Raw genomic sequence first — 22,394 nt, forward strand, 5'->3', positions numbered from 1 at the left:
GTATATATAAAGGTCAATATCTTTAGACTTAAAGCCGACCCCCTCCGTCCGGCTGCGTCACGCTGCAGAGCGAGTTGCAGTGGTGTGCTGCGGGGCTGGGCGCCTTTTGAGGAATGATTTGATGGCCATATTAACTTTCATGTAACATTGTTTCTTGAAGGCATCACAGCGAAGCGCCTCAGTGTCATTACTGGGAGAAATGTGCTTTCATACTGAACGGCAAGTCCTGGAAGACACACGGCACCACACAGGACCAAAAAAGGCAACGTTCACGTAAATTAACATTTCTGCTTCATTGTTGCGCACACAGCCTGCGTTATGTTTTTATTACAACACATGCGCATCAAAGGTCAGCAGTAATAGCCTTGTATTTTGTATTTTATCGTCTTCGTTTGGCCAACAGCGGCATTGCGTTCAATATTATTGGCGGAAAAAAAATCACAGTCGAAATATTAACGCACAAAATGATTAATCCGCATCTCTTCCGGCATTTTTGCCTGGAAATTTATTTTTTCCACCACTCTTTATCGTCGAGTGCGTGACGTTTTGAAGTAGAGGCAACTACGTTCCTTGCAGGACCTCCGGCAATCCATTCAAGCCAGCAAGTTTGGAGAGCGTGTTGAGTTTAATCAATTCATAACGTCGAGATGGAGCCGAACTCACTCAAGGTAACGTTTGTTATCAACCCTCCATTTATTTTCGCAACCGCTGCTCGCCACCAGCTCTAAAATGTACTTGCTGCTCGCTCCACAAAACTTTGACACGTTACATTTATTATTACATCCGTGTCATTTATTTTCATCGTCTAAAAATAGTTGCATGCTGTTAAAAAAAAATGCGAATGAGAAAATATTCCGATGTGATTTTATGTGCCAACCGTGCGCATAACAGCGCAGGGGTGATTTAACATGTTTGTGTCCACTTGGTAACGTTTTGTTTACCAAATGAGTTGATAAGCCATTCATTAATTTTCCATTTGTGTGTGTTTTCCTCCACAGTGGGTGGGCTCGTCTTGCGGCTTACATGGACCATATATATTCTATAAAGCATTTAAGTACAACCAGGACGGCAAAACCAGGATTTTGTCTCTCGGAGACTTTTTCTTCGTCAGATGTAAACCGGAGGATCCTATTTGTGTAGCGGAGCTTCAGCTTCTCTGGGAAGAAAGAACAAGCAAGCAACTTTTATCAAGCTCCAAACTTTATTTTCTACCCGAGGATACTCCCCAGGGACGAACGGTCACCCACGGAGAGGTAGGACGCAACACTGAACATAAATCCTGGTGTTTATCCTCGCGGTTGTAGTGAAGAGCACTAACATTTGGCACCCTGGATGTTTTTGCTGTGCGCTCTTTAACACATGCACCCATAACCGCGGCTGCACTGGAAGATGACTGGTATTGTTCTCCAGTTTGTCTCCAGCCTGTTTTTCTCTTCTGGTATCATGCTGAATGTGCACTTGTCCATCCGCCGCTGCGCCGTGCGGGGTTAATTGTCTTATAAGGAGGAAAATCCGCAGGATTCCTGCGTCTTGCACTGTCATTTCATTTCTCGGCAAAGCGTGTCAAACGTTGACATATGGGCGGAAATTGCGAAACGGTAATGAATGCACGGGGTCAGCTCGGCTCATATCGGTGCTCCGATAGTTATTAAATATTTTGTAACGCCTGGTGTTGAAAGCAGCAGTGTCAGAAAGCGAAGCCAGCACCGACACGTCTTAACTGCCATCCTTTGCATCATTTCTCCGCCATCAACAGTGTGTTTTCGGCGCACAATCGCGGCTTTAAACGCCTCAGTGTTGCGCTGCGCCGCTGTTGAACAGAAAAGCAATAGTTATGATTGACTGTGGCCATATGTGGCGCTTGTGATCCGGTTACGTCGCTGCTCAGAATGGCATTAGTCGGATATTCAGAGAACCCCCCCCCCCCCCCCCCCCACAACAAATATCTTGTTTTTCCTCTGTTATGTATTTGCCAGTGAACGTAGCACTTTAATCACAATTCTGTGCTTTTGGTGGCTGCAGATACATTATTCTCTGTTGCTATTATATTGTTTATAGTGGAGGACAAAGCTGTGTTTGTACTCCATTCTTCCGCTGATGGTTTACTTACATTCTTTCCTCTTGAGTAATAGAGTGGCTATCACATTTCCCCGGCATGAAAAAGGTGACTGTGTAAGGCCGAGCGTTTAGACAGGCTGTCGTGTTTGTCTCATTTCTCTGAACGGATGTCATCTCTTAAAGCATCTGACTGAGCCTTTAACATTCAGCAATTATTTAGTAATTACTCTGAGTGTCTTCCGAGTTCTGGGGCCACACTTGCGCAACGACATTAGCCCCGCCCCCTTTCCAAAGAGTTATTTGCAATGCAAAGTGCTGACATTCCTCTCCAATGAGTGGATCTGTAAATTACTGAAGCAGTTCGTTTAAGATATTATCCCGACAGTTCAAAAATGAGTAAAAAACGTGAATCATAGTTTGAACACACCTGCAGTCTGATGATCAGACTATAATCTGACTAAAGGAGGGAAGGACTTCTTCTCTCCACATAGTTGAGTGTCTAGTGTATATGGCAGCTCATGACCTTCACACAGAGTCTCGCTGACTTTGCCCCATAACACTAATCTGCACTGCATGAGTCAGCTGGGAGCATGTCCAGATGCATCCCATAATAAGAAGAATTCAAACAAACACAGAGGGTGTACACCTTCTGCACATAAAGCTGCTATGTTTAAATGTTGGCTGTGCAGTTTTACAGTTAAATGTTATTTTTTGTCTTTTTTTCCCTTCTTAGCTCATTCCAGAGAATGAAGCTCATATTTGTCATTTACTGGGTCTGTGTGGTTATAATAGTTGTGGAGTCAACAGTGGAAACTGTAAAAGACTGGCTGGAGTTGAGATTAGCCCAGTGACTCATGCAGATATGAAGTAGATAACAATCAGCTTTCAGGAAGTGTGCTATTTTCACAAGGTTTCTTCTTTTTTTTTGCACTAACTCAGGCAGCTTTGTAAATCAAAGAAACAACTTTTCTGTTTTATATCATTTATTCTACCACAGAGTTCAGTGTAATGTTTATTCAGGACAAACAGATGCAGAGATCACAACCAATTGGCTAATTTCCTTAATTTCTTTTTAGAAATGCAGGAAGGCTTCAGCTGCATCTGCAGCTCTGAGGATCTGGATTATTGATTCACTTTCGCTCTCGGCGCTGAGCTCTGATGTAATTTCCTGATTACTTCTCAGGTATTTGTTTGCTCTCGGCCTCTCTTGGACCGTGTTTTCCCATGTTGTGCAGTGACAAGAGGAACCGGCCCGTGATCTTTTGTGCTTGTTTTGCTTCTGTCACAGGGTTGGAGGTCAATTCCTTTAAAATGTAGCCAAAAATCCAGCCAGCTTCAGCTGAAAATAGAAATAATGATTGGCCGAACAAACATCTCTGCGCCTGCGCTGGGCGCAAAATTTAAACAGATCCCTAAAAGAACTGTATTAGCGTATTTATTCTGACATAATTATTAAGTCCATATGTGGAGGAAGCTCTTCTTTTCCATTGTATCTCTGCCTGACAAGCAGTGTTTACCCCCACCAGTTGAGCTCTGCCTGGGTTTTAAACAGGCTTTGTGTTGAGTTGCTCAGCCATTATGACGAACCCTCCACCGGGGCCTCTGCTCTATTTGTCCGCCCGCAATTCGCCACCGTCTAAACAGTCACGTGTGTTTTTAAAAATCATTACGACACAGTGTTTCTTCTCATTTCTCATTGCCTGCTTGAAATTCTTTACTTGTTTTTCCGAGTTAGCTCTGGAGAGAGGAAGAGAGACGTTGGACGGTGTCTGTAGATAACGGCTCACCGCACAAAACACCCACTTATTGTGTACTCTGCTTCGGGCGATTAATTGCTCATGCTTATCTCATACTATAGATCCCACTTTAGTGCAAGTACAGCAAAGCACTGTTAATGGGAATTTTTGACCACAGAGAATATTTTTGGATCATGTTATATTAATGTGCTTTTATAATCACCTCTGATTTCATCTGACCTCTCCTCTCCTCTGTTCTGTCCCTCTAGCTAGTGAGTCTTTGGCACACACACACACACACACACACACACACGCGCGCACACTGACAGGTTGGGACTGCAGCAGTAGGCCAGTATTGATTGCTGTGGAAAACACTTTGGCATTCATCCAGAGCCATTTCTCCAGTACGTGGCAGCGGTCCATGCATGTGTGTCAGTGCTTGGAAAGGCAGCTTGTAGGGAAATTAGATTGTATTCATTTGCTGCTTCTTTGATTTTTCCTGAGGGAAAAAGCCTGAATGGGTAATTCAGGCATCTGGGATGCTAGTTGAATTAAGTGTAAGTGGCTGAGATATGCGAGCAGCATTTTGATGGATAAGGTCGTCCTGGTGAACGACTGCAGTGTAAATGTGATATGGCAGATTTTTCCCAGTGATCTCTATTGACCCTCCATGCTGTTACCTTGTCGAGGCCAGTCTGTACATTATTTCAAATCTACCTATTCATGCAACAATGGCAGGAATTTAACAGTGGAGGGGGGCTTTAGTGTGCGTGTGTGGCGCGTGCGTGCGCCTCCTCCTGCTGCAGAACAAGTCATTAACTCTGCACACTGCCCTCCAGTGAATTCCTCACCATTGCTGAAATAGCATGTAAATTATTACCAGCTTTTTAGGATAGTGTAATTTAAAACCTTTAAAATGAAATACCCCGGACTTCAAAGGCTATTAAAAAAACAACCCCGCCAACAGTTTTCATTGGGGAGAGTCATCTGGTGTCCTCTGATTCTTTTCAACAACTGTTTTGTCTCTAATGATATACTCCAGCTTTGGCTTGGTTTTCCATCACACCAGGCATTTTGTAGATCTCAGGCTTGATTTTTTTTCCCCCCACTTTGTCTCTGACTAACCGCTTGTACAGGCAAACATTTGCTTTGATGCATGACGCCTGCACCCTCGGCTACACAGGATCGTTATTATAACCTTTCAGGAGAATGCAGGAGAGGATCAGAAGCTCTTTGTTAATGTTCCACCCAATATTTTTTATTTTCTAAGCAGTTTTCTCAGCCAGTGCACGCAGACTCATCTGGCTTTTTTTTTTTTGTCTGAATGCGCATTTGCTAAAACGCTAAAGCACGACAATGCTGGGATGCAAAAGGAGCTGACGCGGCTTTTTCTCGGTGTCACCTTACATGATGGATGCCTCACCCACTTTCAGAGAGGCTTTGAAATCTCCCTGTTATCTCTATTTTTCTCCGTCATTATCGAAGCAAAAAAAATATGCAAAGTTCATATATCAGCACAGCTATGTCTTAATGGAGTCGGTGAATAAAAGATGAGTTCAGCAGCCTGCAGATATTGCAGCATCTGAATAAAGTGGAGTGTGCACGGTAGCGCTCGCCCTTTAAATGTTGTCTCGGGCTGTTTCTACAACAGTCTCAACAGAAGTGTGTTCTCAGCTCCTTTTTCAACTCCCAGATAAGTTTGTTTTGGGACGCTGAAGCCAAGGTCGGTCACGGGCAGGGAGATAGATAATGAACTCATATTGTGTTTCATACCCTTTTTTAGCCCATCTCTCTCTCTCCCTCTCCCTCTCTCTCTCCCTCTCCCTCTCTCTCTGCCTTTTCTCTCTCTCTCTGTCTCTTTCTTTTCATTGTCCATGTCACCATGTCCATTACTCAATTACTAATCTCCTTTGGCCTTAGGAATTCCAGGGCTGACCTCTGAGAGGCAGTGGACTAAAACCCTCCCAGCATGACAGGAGTAGTGTATGTGTGTGAGAGAGAGAGTGAGAGAGAGAGAGAGTGTATCTTAAGTGTGTCTGTGTAGCCACAGTATAGAATTGAAACCACCCACTGGGAACATGCACCTCTTCACTTCCAAAGAGTCCTGAGATGCTCCAGCAGAGAACACTGACAGTCAGGAATGTTTCTGCACGCGGTGGCGTCATTTTCTCCCAGCCATTTTTGAAGGAACAAAATATTTCAGGCCGTATTTGTTTCTAATCGCACCCCCAAATGTTGAAGCGGGAATGTCCCTCATGTGTTGTTCTGCCTCCGGTGCACTGCCGCATCCATATCATTTGAATGATATGGATTACAGTACGTTTAATTTCAATGAGGCTGCTGCAATCTGGGGGTTGTTGAAACGCGGTTATCTACAGTTGCTGAGCAGAAGTCTGCACTTTATTCCACTGCACGTCCATTATGTGCACTCGCAGCAATAAATCCAGTCAGTAAATGTTTTTGGAGATATCATTCTGCTGCAGGAATGAAAGCAGCAGAGATGAATTATTGATGGAGGCAGGGAGACGGAATGTAACATTTTAACCCAATCGTAAAATACGCAGTCATAGTGTTTGCGTTTATGACGCGCAGACGCTAAAGTTGAGTGCTGGATTCACAGTGTATAAATACTCTTAATGGATGTGTGCAGGAACTGTCGTTGAAATGACACCATGTTGGAGGGTATGTGGCTGATGTGTGGTGTCACTTCTTGGCTGTGGGCTCGCACTCCTCTGACCTATATTATCAAGCGGCCTGCTGGCTCCGTCTGCCTCTTTACTGAACTATCAGCTGCCTAACTCGAAATGACAGTGCAGTCTGGAAGGGTAGCAAGTTTCTGAAACGCGTGTTTGGATCTGAAGAGCCAGGTTGTGAGGCGAAGCACCCCTGCGATGCTGCTGAATGCCAGAGGAATGATGGTCCTGGATAGCGTGACGAAAGAATGAGGCCGTTAATTGCCATGACTGAAAAGGAATAGATAATCGATTGTCGTAGGTATTTAAAGTCAAACTGTACTGGGAAAAAATGAACGGCCAATGTTTTTCTGTCAATTATTCAAGATACATTTGATGGGTTAATGAAATGGAAGAGAAAATAGGGCTGTCTTTCACTGATTCTCTTGGCCTAAACGTGGATCTAAAATTGATGGTCAGGTAAACATGGAGCCGGTATTTGACCAGCAGCCAAGTTCAGCCGCAGTAGAGGGTTTGTGATGTTTCAAAAATAAAATCAAATAAATGAATAAAAACCAGCAGTTGAGGCTGCGTTCATAGACTGATTACACCCCAGACTGTGTTGACAGCAGCCGAATCGCTCTCACCTGTTGTGCTTTTTGCTCTCAATCAGAGCGAGTCCCACGACAGGATCCGTGGACGTGCATGAGGCGGTGAAGTCACGTCAGCTGATTGATATAGAGGCGAGGTCTGTGTACATACCCAGGGGTGCTATTGAATTACTGGCTCACAACAGCAGAACTGCTGTTGTGTTATTTCAGTTTTGAATGGAAATATTTCACGGTTTAGTTTCTCTGGGCGCCGCGAGCAGATTCCCATCAACGTACAGTAGCAGAGATATGGCACAATGTGTTCACGGCTGCAGGCTGAATTCTATTTACTGTTGCTCTGTATTATTCAAATGGCCTGATTTTCTGAAGGGAGAAACAGGCAGTCAGTTTTTCATTGCACGGAAAGCTGGTTACAACCATCCGCCACCACTTGACAGCTGAAGACAGCTCATTATAAGAAGACCGAAAACCCATGTTTGATGTTTCTACTTAGTGAGGGAGGCACAGCTATATCAAGCCATCCCTCGCAGGCTTTTCCTTTATAAGGAAATACTGTCTCCAACTGCTGGGATTTGATATGCCTGTAGTTGCAGATGATGAGAGAACTGAACACGAGTAATTGTATAGACGCAGCACTCAGGGAGAATCTGAAACACTGTGTTTGTTTTTAGGCTGGAGCGACAAACGAGAGGAAATCATTGAATAAGGGAAATGCAGATTAGAATACTTAACATGTTAAGCCTCTCAGAGGGAAGATTTACTGGCTTTATATTTTATTAACGCGTATAGGTGTTGCTTTTATTGCACGCACTGCTCGTCTGCTTTCGTCTGTACAGCGTCTGGGCAGTGAAGGTTATTACAGTGTCTGTAATGTGGAGGTTTTCTGGGGATAAATGTGGGGACAGATGCCTGCTACATTGGAGATAAATAAGGTAAACATGAGAGACCTACTCTGGTTCTGCTTGTACACATCTGTCCTCCAGATTTCTCCTCTCCGTAAAACCCATCCTCCAGCACTCCACTCTGCTAGTAACAAACACTTCAGCCCTTAGCCTTTCAAATGGAAACATTTTTAAGTATTTCTGCCTCCTTCCCCCTCCACTGGGCATGTAGTTTGCTCAAGTATGAGAGTTATTTAAAGGACATGAAACAACCACAAGATTTAAAAAAAAAACATACCAGAGAGAAAATCTGAGAGTGCCCCGGCCTGTCAGAACCACATATGTACACTAGATTTATGATTTCCTGATTGTCACATGAGTCAGGGAGGTTATATGTTTGCATGTTCCAACCCTAATGTAATACATCACATCTCTAAAAGTCCTGGTAGGAAGTAATCATAATTAACGATCGTGATTTTCCATTTAAAAGCAGTCAGATTTCCACATTTGGTATTGAGTTGGAGTCCCAGAAATGCTAATCAGAGACAGAAACGGCGACGGTACGTCCTCGCTGACATTGATTTAACTGTTGGCTGCATTTCAATTCAGCAATCATCCGCATTATACATTATTCATGGTGTTTTTAATTTACTTACATTAGGCCGCATCCACAGCTCTGACGCTACACATTCATGTGATTAATAAGGACGCAGAGCTTTTTCACCGGCGGTTCTGCTTCTTCTGTTTTTACGATCAGCTCATTCAGCCATACGTCACTTTCCAGAGCTGATATTCAACTCCAGACGTCCCCTTGCACAGGCTTGAGTCGCCTCGACCGTTTTTTATAGTTCACCTACGTGGCCTTTTAGAGAAGCGTGATCATGTCCAATCTGACACAAGTAGTTAGCAGTAGGCATATAAAGCAGGATTATTATTCATACGGGAGTTTTAAGAGGACAGGCAGGGTGTCCAGGGCCAGAGTTTTAATAATTTACTGTCACAAATCAAATATACTATGCGCAGACATGGTTTTATAGTGTTTAATAAACCTGAGATAGTAATCTCTGCATTTTTATTGACTCACGAGTATTAATATTGATTTGGGCCCCCCCTCTAGAATGTTGATCTGCCACCTTTATGTAATAGTTCAGGCCAGACAAACAGGCTTTATTAGTTTGCCACTAATGCACATCAGGCATGAATTACATTTGCAATACGCAAGACTAAATTTCAGATTACATCCTGAAGAAAAATAAAATTTAGTTCTTTGGCAGCCACCCTGGGCCTTTAAATCCCTAGGTGTGATGAAAATCTGCTGTTTGCTTTGTTCCCTGACAGGTTTAAGTTTAATCATATGTTTATGCAGACATCCGGTGTTTGTAATGTTTTGTGTCCGCCCTATAAAAATGTTTGACAGGCAGTCATAAAAATGTTGTGTGAGTAAACAACCTCTGACCTCTGTGGGACTCCGCTCGCACCGCTCCCTGATTGTAATTCCATTTACTCTCCTTTCAGCATGAGGTAATCGCCGTGTCTGAGAAGGTGATTGTGCGCCTGGAGGACCTGGTGAAGTGGACTGTACCAGACTTTTCAGGATGGACTCACTATCTGAAGGCCGAGCCCCTCAAGCAGTCCGTGCTCCGGGAGCTGGGGACCAATGGGAGGAGGGAGGCCCTCCACCGCTACCGAGAGAGCACCCTGACCAGCGGACTCAACTTCAAGGATGTCCAGAGGGAGAAAGCACAACTAGGTGAGCACTGGAAGAAGCCCTCCAAAGTTGTTTTAATGCATGACATGACCGCGGGCTGCTTGGAGTAATGTTTGTGTTTTTGTGTCCCGCCATAAATCAGCTCATATTTATTGCCCTTTGGTTGGTTTAACAAGTGTCGTCTCGACTGGAGTAATTCATCAACATGTAGTTGGAATCCCTCCTCATATAATGAGCCCAGAATTGCACTAATGGAGGCAGACTGGAGGTAATAACAGCCTGTTTGCAGACACACCAGGCTGCAGTAAAGGAAGAGAAGTCCACCTATGTATCTGGTTGAGACTGTGAATAAACAATGTGGCATAAAACTGCAAAAACTGGTCGCAGGGCCGCCGATGCCTCCTCATCCCAGTACAGTTGTAATTGGCAGCGTATCTATTGATGGTGTTTATCATGTGCAGGGTCACAAGTGAGAGAGTGAGTGAGTTGTGCACCAGGTCTCGCCACAGTGTGAATCAGTTCCAGCATAAAGCCCGATCTCTCCTCGGATGACTCATCTGAATAGAAAACTGGCTTTTCAGCCAATAAAACAAGCACAAACATAATGTTCCTTCTGAAGCTGTTTCTCTCCGAATCACTGCTCTCACATGGCTGTGATGTACCGCTGATTAAGATAACAGTATAATTGTCAAACGCCCCATAAAGGCCGGCACAACTGCAGACCGCTTGTGATTGAAGCCAGAATTTCAGCCGTCACATCATTCAGTAATGACCTTTTAATAATGGTTTCATGTCTGAGAGTAGAAGGGGAAAAAAATATAGCCGTTGGGTGAAAAATGCAACAAGCAGCTTTATTGATGAGTCTTGTTGGGTTTTCTGCTAAGATCTTCCAGGAATACTGTAGTGCCCTTGATTACTTGACTTTGAATCTCATACTCGGAAAGGACAAGAGAATCAATAATGGATGCTTTGTTGTTATTCCAGTAATCAATATAATTTGATTGCACTTGTGGCAGCAAGTGTGTGTGATTGCTTGTTCTCATAATTAAACATGTCGCTCTGATTCTTAATTCATATTATCTTTTATAAACTTGCCTACTACAAATGTGGTGTATTCTATAGATTTATCTGTGGTTTCTGTAATATCCTGATATATGTATGTGTGTGCATTTTTGCATGTTTGCTAATGATCAGCGTTAATGACTCCTTCAGGTCGTTTCTAAATGCACTTGTCACTCTGTCGGGACCGAATCTGTCCGCTCAGCAGGACAGGACTGCGCTCACACACGCTCCACCCCAGCAATGGGGGCGTGCCCTCGCTTATGCTTGTGTTTGTTGGCATCAGGTGCCAGTTGTTGACAGTCTTAACAGTGTGAGAAGGGCCTAGACTTTGGCAAAAGAGCGACAGAGCTCCTGTATGCACGTGGCTCAGAGTACGGGCTTGCATACAGATAGAAAATATGTCATTGCGATGCTGCTCACTGCAAGAATGAAATATTCATGCCACAGCAGCAGATCAGATATAAAAGCACCTTTAAAGTGTAATTCGATGTAAGACGTTGGCTCATTGGCCAAACTGGCATTTTATGATCCACTTATTTAGACGTGTTAATAATTTGTGGCTGTGGTGGTGAACGATGTGTCTGCTGATTATTATTCTTGGGCTGATCTGTCTCTGTGTCGGAGGAATTGAATTGTTCCCATAACAGGATACTGCAGCAACACCACCAGCTATACACACAGATGCTGTGAACTGCGGAGCAATAAAGTGTGCCATTGTTGTCAAGGGAAATGCTATTTTTCCTGGAACACTGCCTCGGTGGTATTAAGTACACAGCTATAGGTTTGTCTCAAATGGAAATTACTTTGTGTCTCTAATTTGCCTTTTTTTACCATTAGCATTTGCTAAGCTTAGCGTAGCGAGCTCTAAATATGTTTATTGTAACAAAATACTGGCCCATCATGTTTTCCCTGTTTTTAATCCAGCCCCTGGGGGAGGCTGTGGATACATTTATGTGAGCTAAACAAAAGGAACCCCTAACAAAATAGACAATAAGACAATGTTTAGGTTATACAAGCAATAGTGTTGCAGAATGTCCCTAAACAAGCTTCACTTCTTCCAGTATCATTCTTCAAATGCTAATGATGCTAATGATGCTAATGCTGCTACTGTTACTTTAACTACTCCTGAGGGCATTTTAAAAACAACAACCACAAGCACAGAATGTAAAAATATGTCAACTGATCTTTGTTTATGAATTTGACTTCCCAAAATGCCATTTTATCAAAGCAATTATATATTTAATGTCTGAATGAGTCAGACTATTTGAGTTAGATGTAACATGCAGTATTCACATGTACTTCATCCTGTCTGAATGTCTCTTATTAAAGTGAGTACTAGAGCTTTTCTTTGGTTATTTAATCCACCACAGCGGCTTGCCTCAGAAGTTTACATTCTGCCTTTGGATCTATCTCCTGAGAACTGGCCTCATTCCTTTTTTCCATTTCTGCCTGATAAAAATGGTTTCTAGGTGCTTGTGTACGGACAGACCGATACATAATAGTAGGGGTGACGATGATGATAATAATAATATTACTACTAATAATAATAATACATAACAATATGTTTCTTCCTGCCTCATCAGTTTGTCTGTGCACATGTGATGAGATGTTGTGGATGTTTTTACAAGGTCACAGCTTGTAAATCCTGCAGCCAGAGAGCATTTGTTCTTGTTTCCTGACTCCTGCCCTCTATAATATGATTTGTTACTGATGCCTCCCTCAACCCAGCTTCAGTATGTCTTAAATACAATAACCTTGACTCACTTTATTTCAGTGCATTAAAGGCTTCATGTCACAGATGTATTGTTGTTATAATTGTCCTCTGATTAGGTATTACAGTAGTTTGCCTGTAAAACACTAAATATAACACACTTTGACCCAGCAGATTGGTGCATTTGAGTTGGCGATGCATTCAATTACCAGGAAGTAAGAGGCTTTTCATGGGATATTCCACCAGTGATGGTAATAAAAGTTCCGTTAACAGACGTGTTCATTTTGCTCTGCATCCCTGTGCTGTGTGGAGGCCTAGAAATGGAGGACACAGTCATTCATTAGCTCCATTAGTCCATGTCCACAGTACGATTTGCCTCCATCGATCCCAGTCAGTCTTTATGAAATGTACATAAAGAAACATTGACTTTCTGATGACTCCTCATAACTGACCTTCACTATAGATCCATTTGACGTTGTATTCATTTGTTAGGCACTTCCTCTTTGCAGTGACTTAAATTTATCTGCAGCAGATTGGTGCACAGCTTTGCTCAAGGACACTGGGGCTTGTTGACAGGTAGGGGAAGGGATCAAACCAACAACTGCAGCGACAAATGGCTGACCTTGTCTACCGACTGAGCTGTAAAATTGCCTTTAAAACCTGCTTTTAATAGAATCAGCCATTAGCATTGTTACAGCGACTGGAAAAATTAAGTGCAAACACTCAGTGAGTAGAAGTAATGGAAGATATTTGATTTAGAATTATTGTGAAATTAGCATGATGGAGCTGGAAGGCTCACTGGAGCAAGTGAGGCGTAGAGCGATATCGCTGCATTTGAAGATTCTTTACAGCCTTCTGGGAGCAGAACTTCTGTATTTCTCTCTCGTGCAGCATCTGATCTGTATGCCAGGGTTGGCACACATACCCGGGTTGATATCCCGACAGTGTTTCAATTTGATGCAGAAGGCAGATTCTGTCCTTTTCAGAGGCCGTCCAGGACATCTCCGAATGTTTACGCAGGCAGGAAGCGGTGATAAGGCAACAGACGGATGCCGTCTCCTCGTGGATGATTTGTCTCGGTGACAATTCACAACAATATTTTGAGCTTCGACTCGCTATCGTGCTCAGTAATGTTTTATGTTTGGACTGCCACGTGAGAAGGAGTGAGCGTTTTCTTGGAGCCGATAAAGAGAAGTTGGGAGAATAATGGTTTGTTGTGTCTGACAGTGAAAGGATGCCTCCGCCAGACAAACTGAGCTGTTCTCCTCTGTTCAGCACACATGCATTAGATCACCACGTATCTGCATTTGCTGCCCCTCTTTTCTTTTTCCCTCCAGAACTAATTCTGCAAACTGTCTAATATCCCCTTTGAGGTAATTTAGCAGCGTGTGTATTGCTCACATGCCTCCTATATTTTCCTCTTCGGAGGCGTTGGGCAGGGGACGTCTTTGTGGCAGCGTCTTCTTCATTATGCTCAGACCTGTAGGAGATTCTCAGGCTGATGTGCTCATATTATTAATTCACTTCTCAATGGCCAGAAGCCAAAGAGTTCTAAATCTGTAAGCAGTAAATTGTGTGCCAGGGTGGAAAAATCTATTAGATGTTTGAGCATGCTCCGAATTTGAATGGGCCCAGAAGAGACGCGCAGCGAGCTACATCCTGTAATCAGATTCTGTTTCTTTAGATAGCCAGATTCATTAATAATTTGTGCTATTTTATTTCTGGAATGTCCCATAATATGTTTCCCCACTTGCGTGAGGGAGGGGTGAAGGCGTGTACACGGTTAAACAACGAGAGCGACCTCGAAGGAAATAAATCTCTCCATTCCAGCAGAGTGGAGTGTCTCTTCTCTCCATTAGTCGGGTCTAGGACAACAGACAATTGTCCGTTATGAACTCTGCCAGACATGATGGGAGCTCGCTTGCCTCCAGAACAAATTTGCTGATCGTTTTGATTTGTTGTCAGTTATTATTTTAATTGATACGTTATCCAAAGGCTGAGAAAGCTCTCATGGATCAGGAAGTCTTATCTGATATTGTTCCTCGATTGAGGAACATTTGCTCTGTTTTTCGTCTAAACAGTTTCCCTGCCAACTCTCCATGACTCACTTACCCAACCAGCAGCCTTTTTGGAGCGATTTCTATATCTGTCTTTGTCAAAATGATGCTCATTTTAAGTATTACAGCAGCATTAATATTTCAGAGCGGAGCTGCCTTTTGTACTTGCACATCTGTCTCGCTGATGTGCCCGATTCTTCCCGACAGTTTCACATTCTGCCTTCAGACGCTGTGGATACGAGCGCTTCACTACACATCCGAGTCATCGCAGATTGTAGGATTAATAACCCCATCTGCTTTATGAATGCAGGAGAAGGAGTCGTCCTCCTTTGGAGGCTCATCCAGTCAAAGCCGAGTGAGCCCACATTATTGGAAATGCTTGTGTTTTTTGCTCCACATGTGAAGGAAATGTTCATTTACCCTTAATAGCTAACAAAATACAAACCTTTGTCAAACTGGATTTATTTTCATTTTTTTTAAATAAAGACAAGGATAGAAAGGTTCAATGTTACAGGCCTAAAGGGTTGCAGTAATGCATTGTGGGTATTAATTTGGCCCATGAGTACTTTAAACTGTCACATTTTAATGCTTAATAGACACGTTTAATTCACCGACGCTTCAGTCTCGACCCAGAAACCGAAGCCCTCCCCTCTGAGGCTACCTGAGGATTACAGGATCTAAAAATATTTACGGTTGGAGCAAAAATAGCTGTCATCGGTGATTGCGTATCGGTTCTTCAGCGTCTGTTTCGTATCTGTCATAGTCTGTAAAGCAGAAGTGATGCAGAGCCGCGGCAGTAGTAACGCTACAATAACACGCAGCTCTGTTCATTCCCCAGCACGCAGGTAACACATTTTTCCTGTATTGAAGGGAAATGGTAGGAGGAGGTTTGATGCATTCCAGACCTTTGCTGGGAGAGTGGTGTGTTTATGGGCTGTAGGCTCGCTCATGCTTTCTGGGATGCATAACTGCGCCTCATGCTTTTATTAAGCCGGTGAAACACAAATGATGTAATTTGTATTTATAAACCATATCGGAGCAGATGGTGTAATGTATTTTGGTTTCTTTGATATATTGAGTGCTGGAGGAGTTGGAAGGAGCATCCTGGGCTCTAAACAATAGATCATTGATGCCTCTCTGTCCTCTTTTTCAACCTGTCAGTCCATTTCCTTGTTATGTACTGGCCTGAGGAGCACTTGGCAAAAATCAGCGGCATTGGGCCAGCCTTGTTTTTCTTTTTTTTCCGCCCAAGCTCCCCCCCTTTCCGCCATAACTCAAGGAAACATGTCAGATGATAATATCTGTTAACAATGGCCAAGTCACATAATCACAATGTTCCAGTGTCATCTGAAAGGCTTTAGTTCCCCGAACGTGTGAAAAGGCTGGAGGAGAGTTTCATAGTCGGCGTGAAACCAACCTGATCTTCCAGCTCGGGTGGTTTTTGATCGCTATTGGCATCTGCACCGTCTCATGTTGACCTGTCGTTCCACCAACTTCATATTTATCGCGGGCCAAATTATTTCAGCGATTCATGTTTGTTGTCTCCGCTTGTGATGCCGTGACAACATAAACAACAGTCTGTGGAAGGTGTCAGGAAATAATCAGCTCGTAATGGTTACGGCCTTAAAGAGAAGTGCACAGAAAACCAGCAGGATTGCACCAAAAATATGAGAAATATTTGATTTTGGCACCAGCAAACATGCATTTCTTATCACAATGAGTTCTTAGCTTTTCTTTGTGACATGCGCTTCCACTCTGCAGGTCCTATTTTGCTGTTTACCGCTTAGTTAGAGCTGGGTTTTGCTCATTGCGGCGCCTGTTCTCTAATGAGATTAGCAAATTAAATTATAACAAAATTTGCGATAGTTCTTTGAGAGAAAAACTTTTGTGTTTCAGCGGATGCCGTTACCGTCGCATTAATTACACCTCAGAGAGCATTAGTGCTCCAGGAGGACAACAGTTGTTTATGGTTGTTGGTTCTTTGTTCCGGTTGTATTAGAATGTGTGATCAAAGATAATTGCGCACAAACGTATCCCAAATGAAGTTAGCATTTCTGCGATACGTGCGCAGGTCTTCATTCTGTTTGAAAAAGCAGCACAGAAACAAGAATTGTGAACAGATGGTGCTGGTTTTTAATGACATATTGCTATCTGTAAAGTCCCCCCCCAGCCACAGACTGAAATGTCCCCCCTGAGGGGTCTCACCGCTCTAGTTGTTATCATCCGCTGCTAATGTCAGTCCTTTATGTGCCACATTGTAGCATCCACCAGCAATGTAAATGTAATTTAAAGCAGTTTAGCAATGTTCTGGATGTTCCAGTTGGCCAGTTTTAACAGGCGGTTTTATTTAAAGCCTCTCTGCTCCACATAGATTTGATGATGGAGTGCAGCAGGGAAACGAAGAACCTGTACGGTACCTGTACATTCCCCAACAACCTTCAACAAATAATTTCACCATTGCAGAAAATGCTTGTTCCGAATGGCTTTCAGGGTTATTTTCTTCCCTCCCTGATCATTTTTCTCCACACTGAACAGATATTAAATCATTTTTTCATTTTATAAATCACACACCCGGAGAAATAAGTCTGGGTTGGTAATGAGGGGCCCTTCTTTGAGGAAGTCCAAGTGGCAACTTTGATCTGGAATAGCATGTAATTCCTCGCCTGACCCAATTCCCAATCTCCCGATAAGATGTTTTTTTTTTTCATTCCTCTAACCTTCCTGCAGAACTAACTGAAATGGGAACTCGCTGTCCTATTAAAGATACATTTAAGCCAAACATGTCATCCGTTTTATTCTGCCAGTGCAGGTTACGCGGGGTTGAGAATGCCGTCTGCTTCAGGCCGAGCGTCTCCTGCTTTCACTCCACCAGTGACAACCTTTGAGATCTCAGATCACAGCTGCTCAGGCGGTGTGTGTCAGGCTGAAGAGTAGTCATACAACGGAGTATCATCACCTGCTCCTGAGAAGCATCGGGGCTCGTTGAAGGGACGAGAGCGAGGATGCGTTTATCTGGTTTGTGCAGCAGATTTACGCAGAGTTGATCAAATACACTCCCGGCAGTGTTTGGATATTTGCAGAGCAGCTTGTTTTTACCTGGAATTGATGGCACCATAAGTAGATTGACTCCCCCCAATTCACAGCTGTTTACTTCCATGGGTCAGGATGCAGTCTGGTATTGGATAGTTGGCAGCGATTAGGGCCAAACCATCACTTCAGGGAACCAACTAGACCTCTGATGCCCTTTGGCCTCCTACAAATCAGGATTCTTATTACCCTGATGACACTGTATATTCTCTATATATAATGTTATCTGCATCAGAAATGGAGCCCTTCAGGCCTTCTAACAGCCCGTTTATTGCAACGCCTCTGTTGTTTTTGATAGTCAAAAGAACCAATTTGGGTTTTTGACAAGCAGCCTCTCTGAATAATTTCTTTATGTATTACGGGACCTATTAAATACAAACTTTTCAATCTGGCAATCAATAAGCCAGGCAGCTTTTGCTGGCCCCATGCCAGACGCATTAAGGGCTGCGAGCAGCGGTTGCTAGGGAGCTGAGCCTGCTCAGGGGAAAGAATGTTTAATGTAATAGAATCACATAAATCAACCAGAGGAAAGTGCTTGTGGTGTTTCTTCTTTTCTCCGCTTTCTGTCTGTTAAACTGAAAACATTTAATACGGGCATGTTGTTTTTTTGTTTTTAAATGTTGTCCAACCTTCTGCTTCAACCGCACCGACATCTGGGCTGGAAAGAACACGAGGGAAGTTTGCTTTTCCTCTGCTTTGCTGCGCGTTTGCAGTTATGAATAATATGTTGTTTGTCCTGCGCCAGCCTGGATAAATTGAGGTGGAAATTGTGTAAATGTTTCTCTCGTTTCTGCCTTTGTCACGGGCCTCCGCCCCACCCTGCTGACATGAATGAGGCACTTTAGCTCTTTACTATAATTAAGAACAGGAGCCAGCATGCACCGAGCTCCAGCTCTCTCTCTCTCTCTCTGCACATTTAACTGTGTCAGCTCCAATTGAACGTTTCCTCTGGGTGTCGGTGGCCTTTTGAGGAAATATGATTATCTAACAATATTATTGCTCAGACCTGGTCTTTGAATAGACAGATATAGTATCTCCTAAAGCCATCCACGCCACCTGATATCTCGGCTTTAACACAGTAGAGCAGATGTGATCATTCCTGATGGATGTGGATGCTTCCTCGTCTGTGTTTGAGGTCATATTTTCCAGAATCTATTTGAATACACAAGCTTATCTTCAGATGTAGTGAAATTTATCATAGTTACCTGCGCCTGGACTTAAATTCTTAAAGGGTTGGCTCATGCAAAAATGGAAAAAAAAAGTCTTTATCTTCTCATCAGCTCGGGTAGTAGTGAAGGAAAGTGTGTTGTCATGTGATCATGATTACCACAACAGGAACCAGCAGTGCTGTTTCATGACAGGACCATGCCAGCGCTATGGGTGTAGCTTATGTATTGTTCAATCATTTAGTTACATTTGAATGAACATGCTCATTTTGTTTGTGTCTTAGTGGATTTTGCCACAACGCGGCTTTATCCAACCCTCCGCCTGCACCTGACTCAGAAATGCACTTTAACAGAAATAATATTGAAAGTGCGATTGGAAGTTTCTGTTGACGTTGACTTACACTCTAACTCGAAAAGTAGTGCACAGTGTGACCGTGTGGTTTTGGTTTCCTACAGTCTCAGCGGATTATCTGACTCTTTCACCACACAAAACTTTAATTTCTTTCTCGTGTTCCATGAACTTAAACAGGAAAACGAGTCAAAACATCATAAATAATCCCTCAATCTTTGACTAGCTTGATATTGTGAAAGCTGGATTATGAATTAGCATTGCTGCCACTGCATGACATGATATCATTTACAAGGTTGATTAAAAAAAACAAAGTTGTGATTGAGTTCAAAAGCTAACCTTAATAACCTGCGCTATGAAAGCGCTGAGTGTTCCTGACACTCCTGAACGTTTCACAGTTAATCTGATTGTGTGATATCACACTCGGGTTTGACATTTGGGTTGTTCAAACAAGCAACGGGGAGGTTCATTACAGTGCGATCAACAGTGATCCTAAACCGACATGTTACTACAGTACAAGGGCCCGGCTTTATAAAACCACTGAGATTATTTTTATAGTCACCAACTCTTCTTGAATCAAGGTTTTATCTGTCAGAGAGTAACGTTTTTAATATGTGTCTTCTCCGGTCCTCCATGGGGTGACACAACTATGGAATTAACGGCAGCAACAACATCTCATGACTGTTTTGCCATTTGGCATAAACAGAAATGGTACATTTTATTAAATTTGTGAAGATGAATCGCTCGAATGTGTGCGATTATATAAGACAAGTTAAGTGTGAGCGGCAGATTGGTTCTAGGATACTCTGAGTTATTGATTCAGCCCCATCTGTGTCATTAATGTGCTTCTGTGTCTCAGAACAGACCAACTTTCATTCTTGCACAACGTTCTGTTTTTGTCTTTTTGGTCAGAACACTGTCGTCACTCACAGATTGAGCAAGTGATGAATCACAGAAATGAATTTGTTTCATTGTTCCATGAAATTTTCCAAGCAGCGCGTCGTAGGTGAAGATGTGTCACCCTGACACACGCACATACACACATACACACAGCTCATTTCCATCGAGCGTCAGTGGTGTCACTGATAGATGCAGTTCCCTCTTTATTTGGTCAGGTTTTAATAACATGAAAGCAACAGCCAGATCGGGCGCCTGCTGCTGCTTATGTGGCCCCCTCGCAGTGTCGTGGCCCCTCATTGAGCAGTGTGAGGAGGCAGAGAATTCGCAGTCGTGCCGTTTGTGCCGAGATGAGGCTAAATGGACACAGGACCACCTCTCGGATCGATACGGTGGCGTGGGAACTCCAAATGGGAACCTCCTGCCTCCTTTTCCCGCCAAAACACTGGTTTCGCGCTGACATTTTTGAAGCTTTTAGATGTGATTTGGCGTTTGAGAAGCAAACGAAAACAACCGTGCAAATGACACCATTGGCTCAGGGTTGCATTTGTTGCAGAAAAAGCAGCTGAGGGATCCAGAGAATTCCTTGGTCAAGCACATAATGTGGAAACGTTGACAACAGCAAATATGAGGCCAGTGAGTGATTTAAGGACTGCAGCGGGTGACAGAGAGCATGAGAGTAATGGTGTTCCGCTTTGTCCTGCCTGCTTTTCTGACAAGACAAATGAGCACACCCGCTTGAAGGATCCTGTCAGAGCTTGTGGGCATGTTTGAGTAGTTTGAGGCTCAGCTGAATGTAAAAGGCAGAGTTTACTCCAGTCACATTGGGGCCGTAATTAGCCACTACAAATCTGCCGTTAGCTGACGTCAGTCGCTGCGCTGCTACAGAAATGAGGAGATGAGAGAGACGCGGCAGATTATTTTGAAAAATCAATGTTTTCCATAATAGCTGTTCATCCAGCGGAGCAGCTGCTCCAGCCGCGGCTAATGGGTTTACCGTTATATGTGTTATTTTCATGATTTTGATTACCAGCAGTAATGGCTTGTTTTAGGAGACGAGCAGTTTCTCCTGCAGTCAAATGACACAAAAATATGATTTAATTTGTTTTAGTAATGTCAGAGCACTTTCCCACCATCTCTGGTGCTGTTTCTCCTTAAGCGTTTTTCCTCAAAGGCTCCAGCTACGTTCCTTCCCACTAAATACCAAATCCGTCCTGAGTTGCCCAACAAAATTTTCTCATCGGCTATTTATGAACTATTGTGCTCTTACATTACAGGCTGTTATGGAGCAGAGCGAGGTCTCTGTTTTACTGCACACCGACTAATGACTTTAGCAGTTGGCTACTTTCCCCGACTGTCCGGCAGGAGTCTTTTTTGTTTTTGTCTTGTACATGTCTGCATTACTTCGACTGCGAACCACCTACTTCTCATATGTGCCCGCATTCACAGCATGTCTCACGTGCCGCATCAGCAGGTTTTAGCTGTCAAATATTTAATTTCTTTCTTTGAGAAATCACAACTCACACATGTTTGTGAATGGAATTAAAGAGAAAACCTCCTTGATTCAAACTGGCGATCATTTTCTGACCCTTGTGCTGCATTCTCTTACTCTTTACATGATAGCTTTATCCTAAGTTGATCCTATCTGTGCACATTTCCTCCAAACCATTTCACATGATGACATTCGCATAATTAATCCTCACCATTGCTGACAGGTTGTGCTAGAGCAAAAACAGATGTTGTAACCAATATTCTGCATTTCATCATGTTTGGTTGTGGTTTGCAGAGATGCTTGTCAATTTTCTCTGCTTCCTTTAATATTAGGAGTGGAATTTGTCAGTTGTTTGTGATGAATTACAGCTAGAAAAAAAAGCTCAAAAGCTTCACTGTCCGGAACAAAGGCTCCTTTAATGACTCCAGTTCTTCAGCTGTGGCAGTAAAAAGGAAACGTCGCTTTAAGGAAGGTTTGCTTTGGCTGTTTTCAGGTTTAATTCACATGTTCTGTGAGTCAATAAGTATTAAAACAGAAGTGCGGCCGCTCCTTTCCTGCACTGTTATTGTGCTGCTGATCTCTATTTGTAGAGGTTTTGACAAATGGGCCGCAGCACGATCACAATGTAGCAGTGCGACAGATGTTTGTGTTCTCATAAAGCAACTTTATTTGGCTTTCGCTTGCTTTTCATGTAACACACTACAAAAACTAGTTATTAAATTTTTTTTTTTCTGACTGGTCTTTGATCAGGGGAGTTGTGTGAACACCATTGTGTTGCAGGACTTGAAAATGTTGCATGTTAATTTACTCATTCCAGTTCATTTCCAACACATTGTAAATGAAACTCACCACATTAAATGTCTGGGTCTGAGCTCATTTGTGAAGAATTTCAGGCAGAAAATGACCT

General features: G+C 43.1%; 1 protein-coding gene across 1 annotated transcript in view; it reads left to right on the forward strand.

The window, feature by feature from the left end:
• The first annotated feature begins 235 nt into the window (after positions 1-235).
• The window catches only part of arid5b (AT-rich interaction domain 5B), a 55,069-nt gene continuing 32,910 nt past the window's right edge, over positions 236-22,394 (forward strand). Inside the window, exons 1-3 of the mRNA XM_057047109.1 lie at positions 236-668; positions 999-1,253; positions 9,474-9,708. Of these exons, the coding sequence (XP_056903089.1) occupies positions 648-668; positions 999-1,253; positions 9,474-9,708 (511 nt within the window). The 5' untranslated portion in view covers positions 236-647. The remainder of the gene's footprint in view (positions 669-998; positions 1,254-9,473; positions 9,709-22,394) is intronic.

Source organism: Takifugu flavidus, chromosome 11, assembly GCF_003711565.1.
Source record: "Takifugu flavidus isolate HTHZ2018 chromosome 11, ASM371156v2, whole genome shotgun sequence".
NCBI lineage: Eukaryota > Metazoa > Chordata > Actinopteri > Tetraodontiformes > Tetraodontidae > Takifugu > Takifugu flavidus.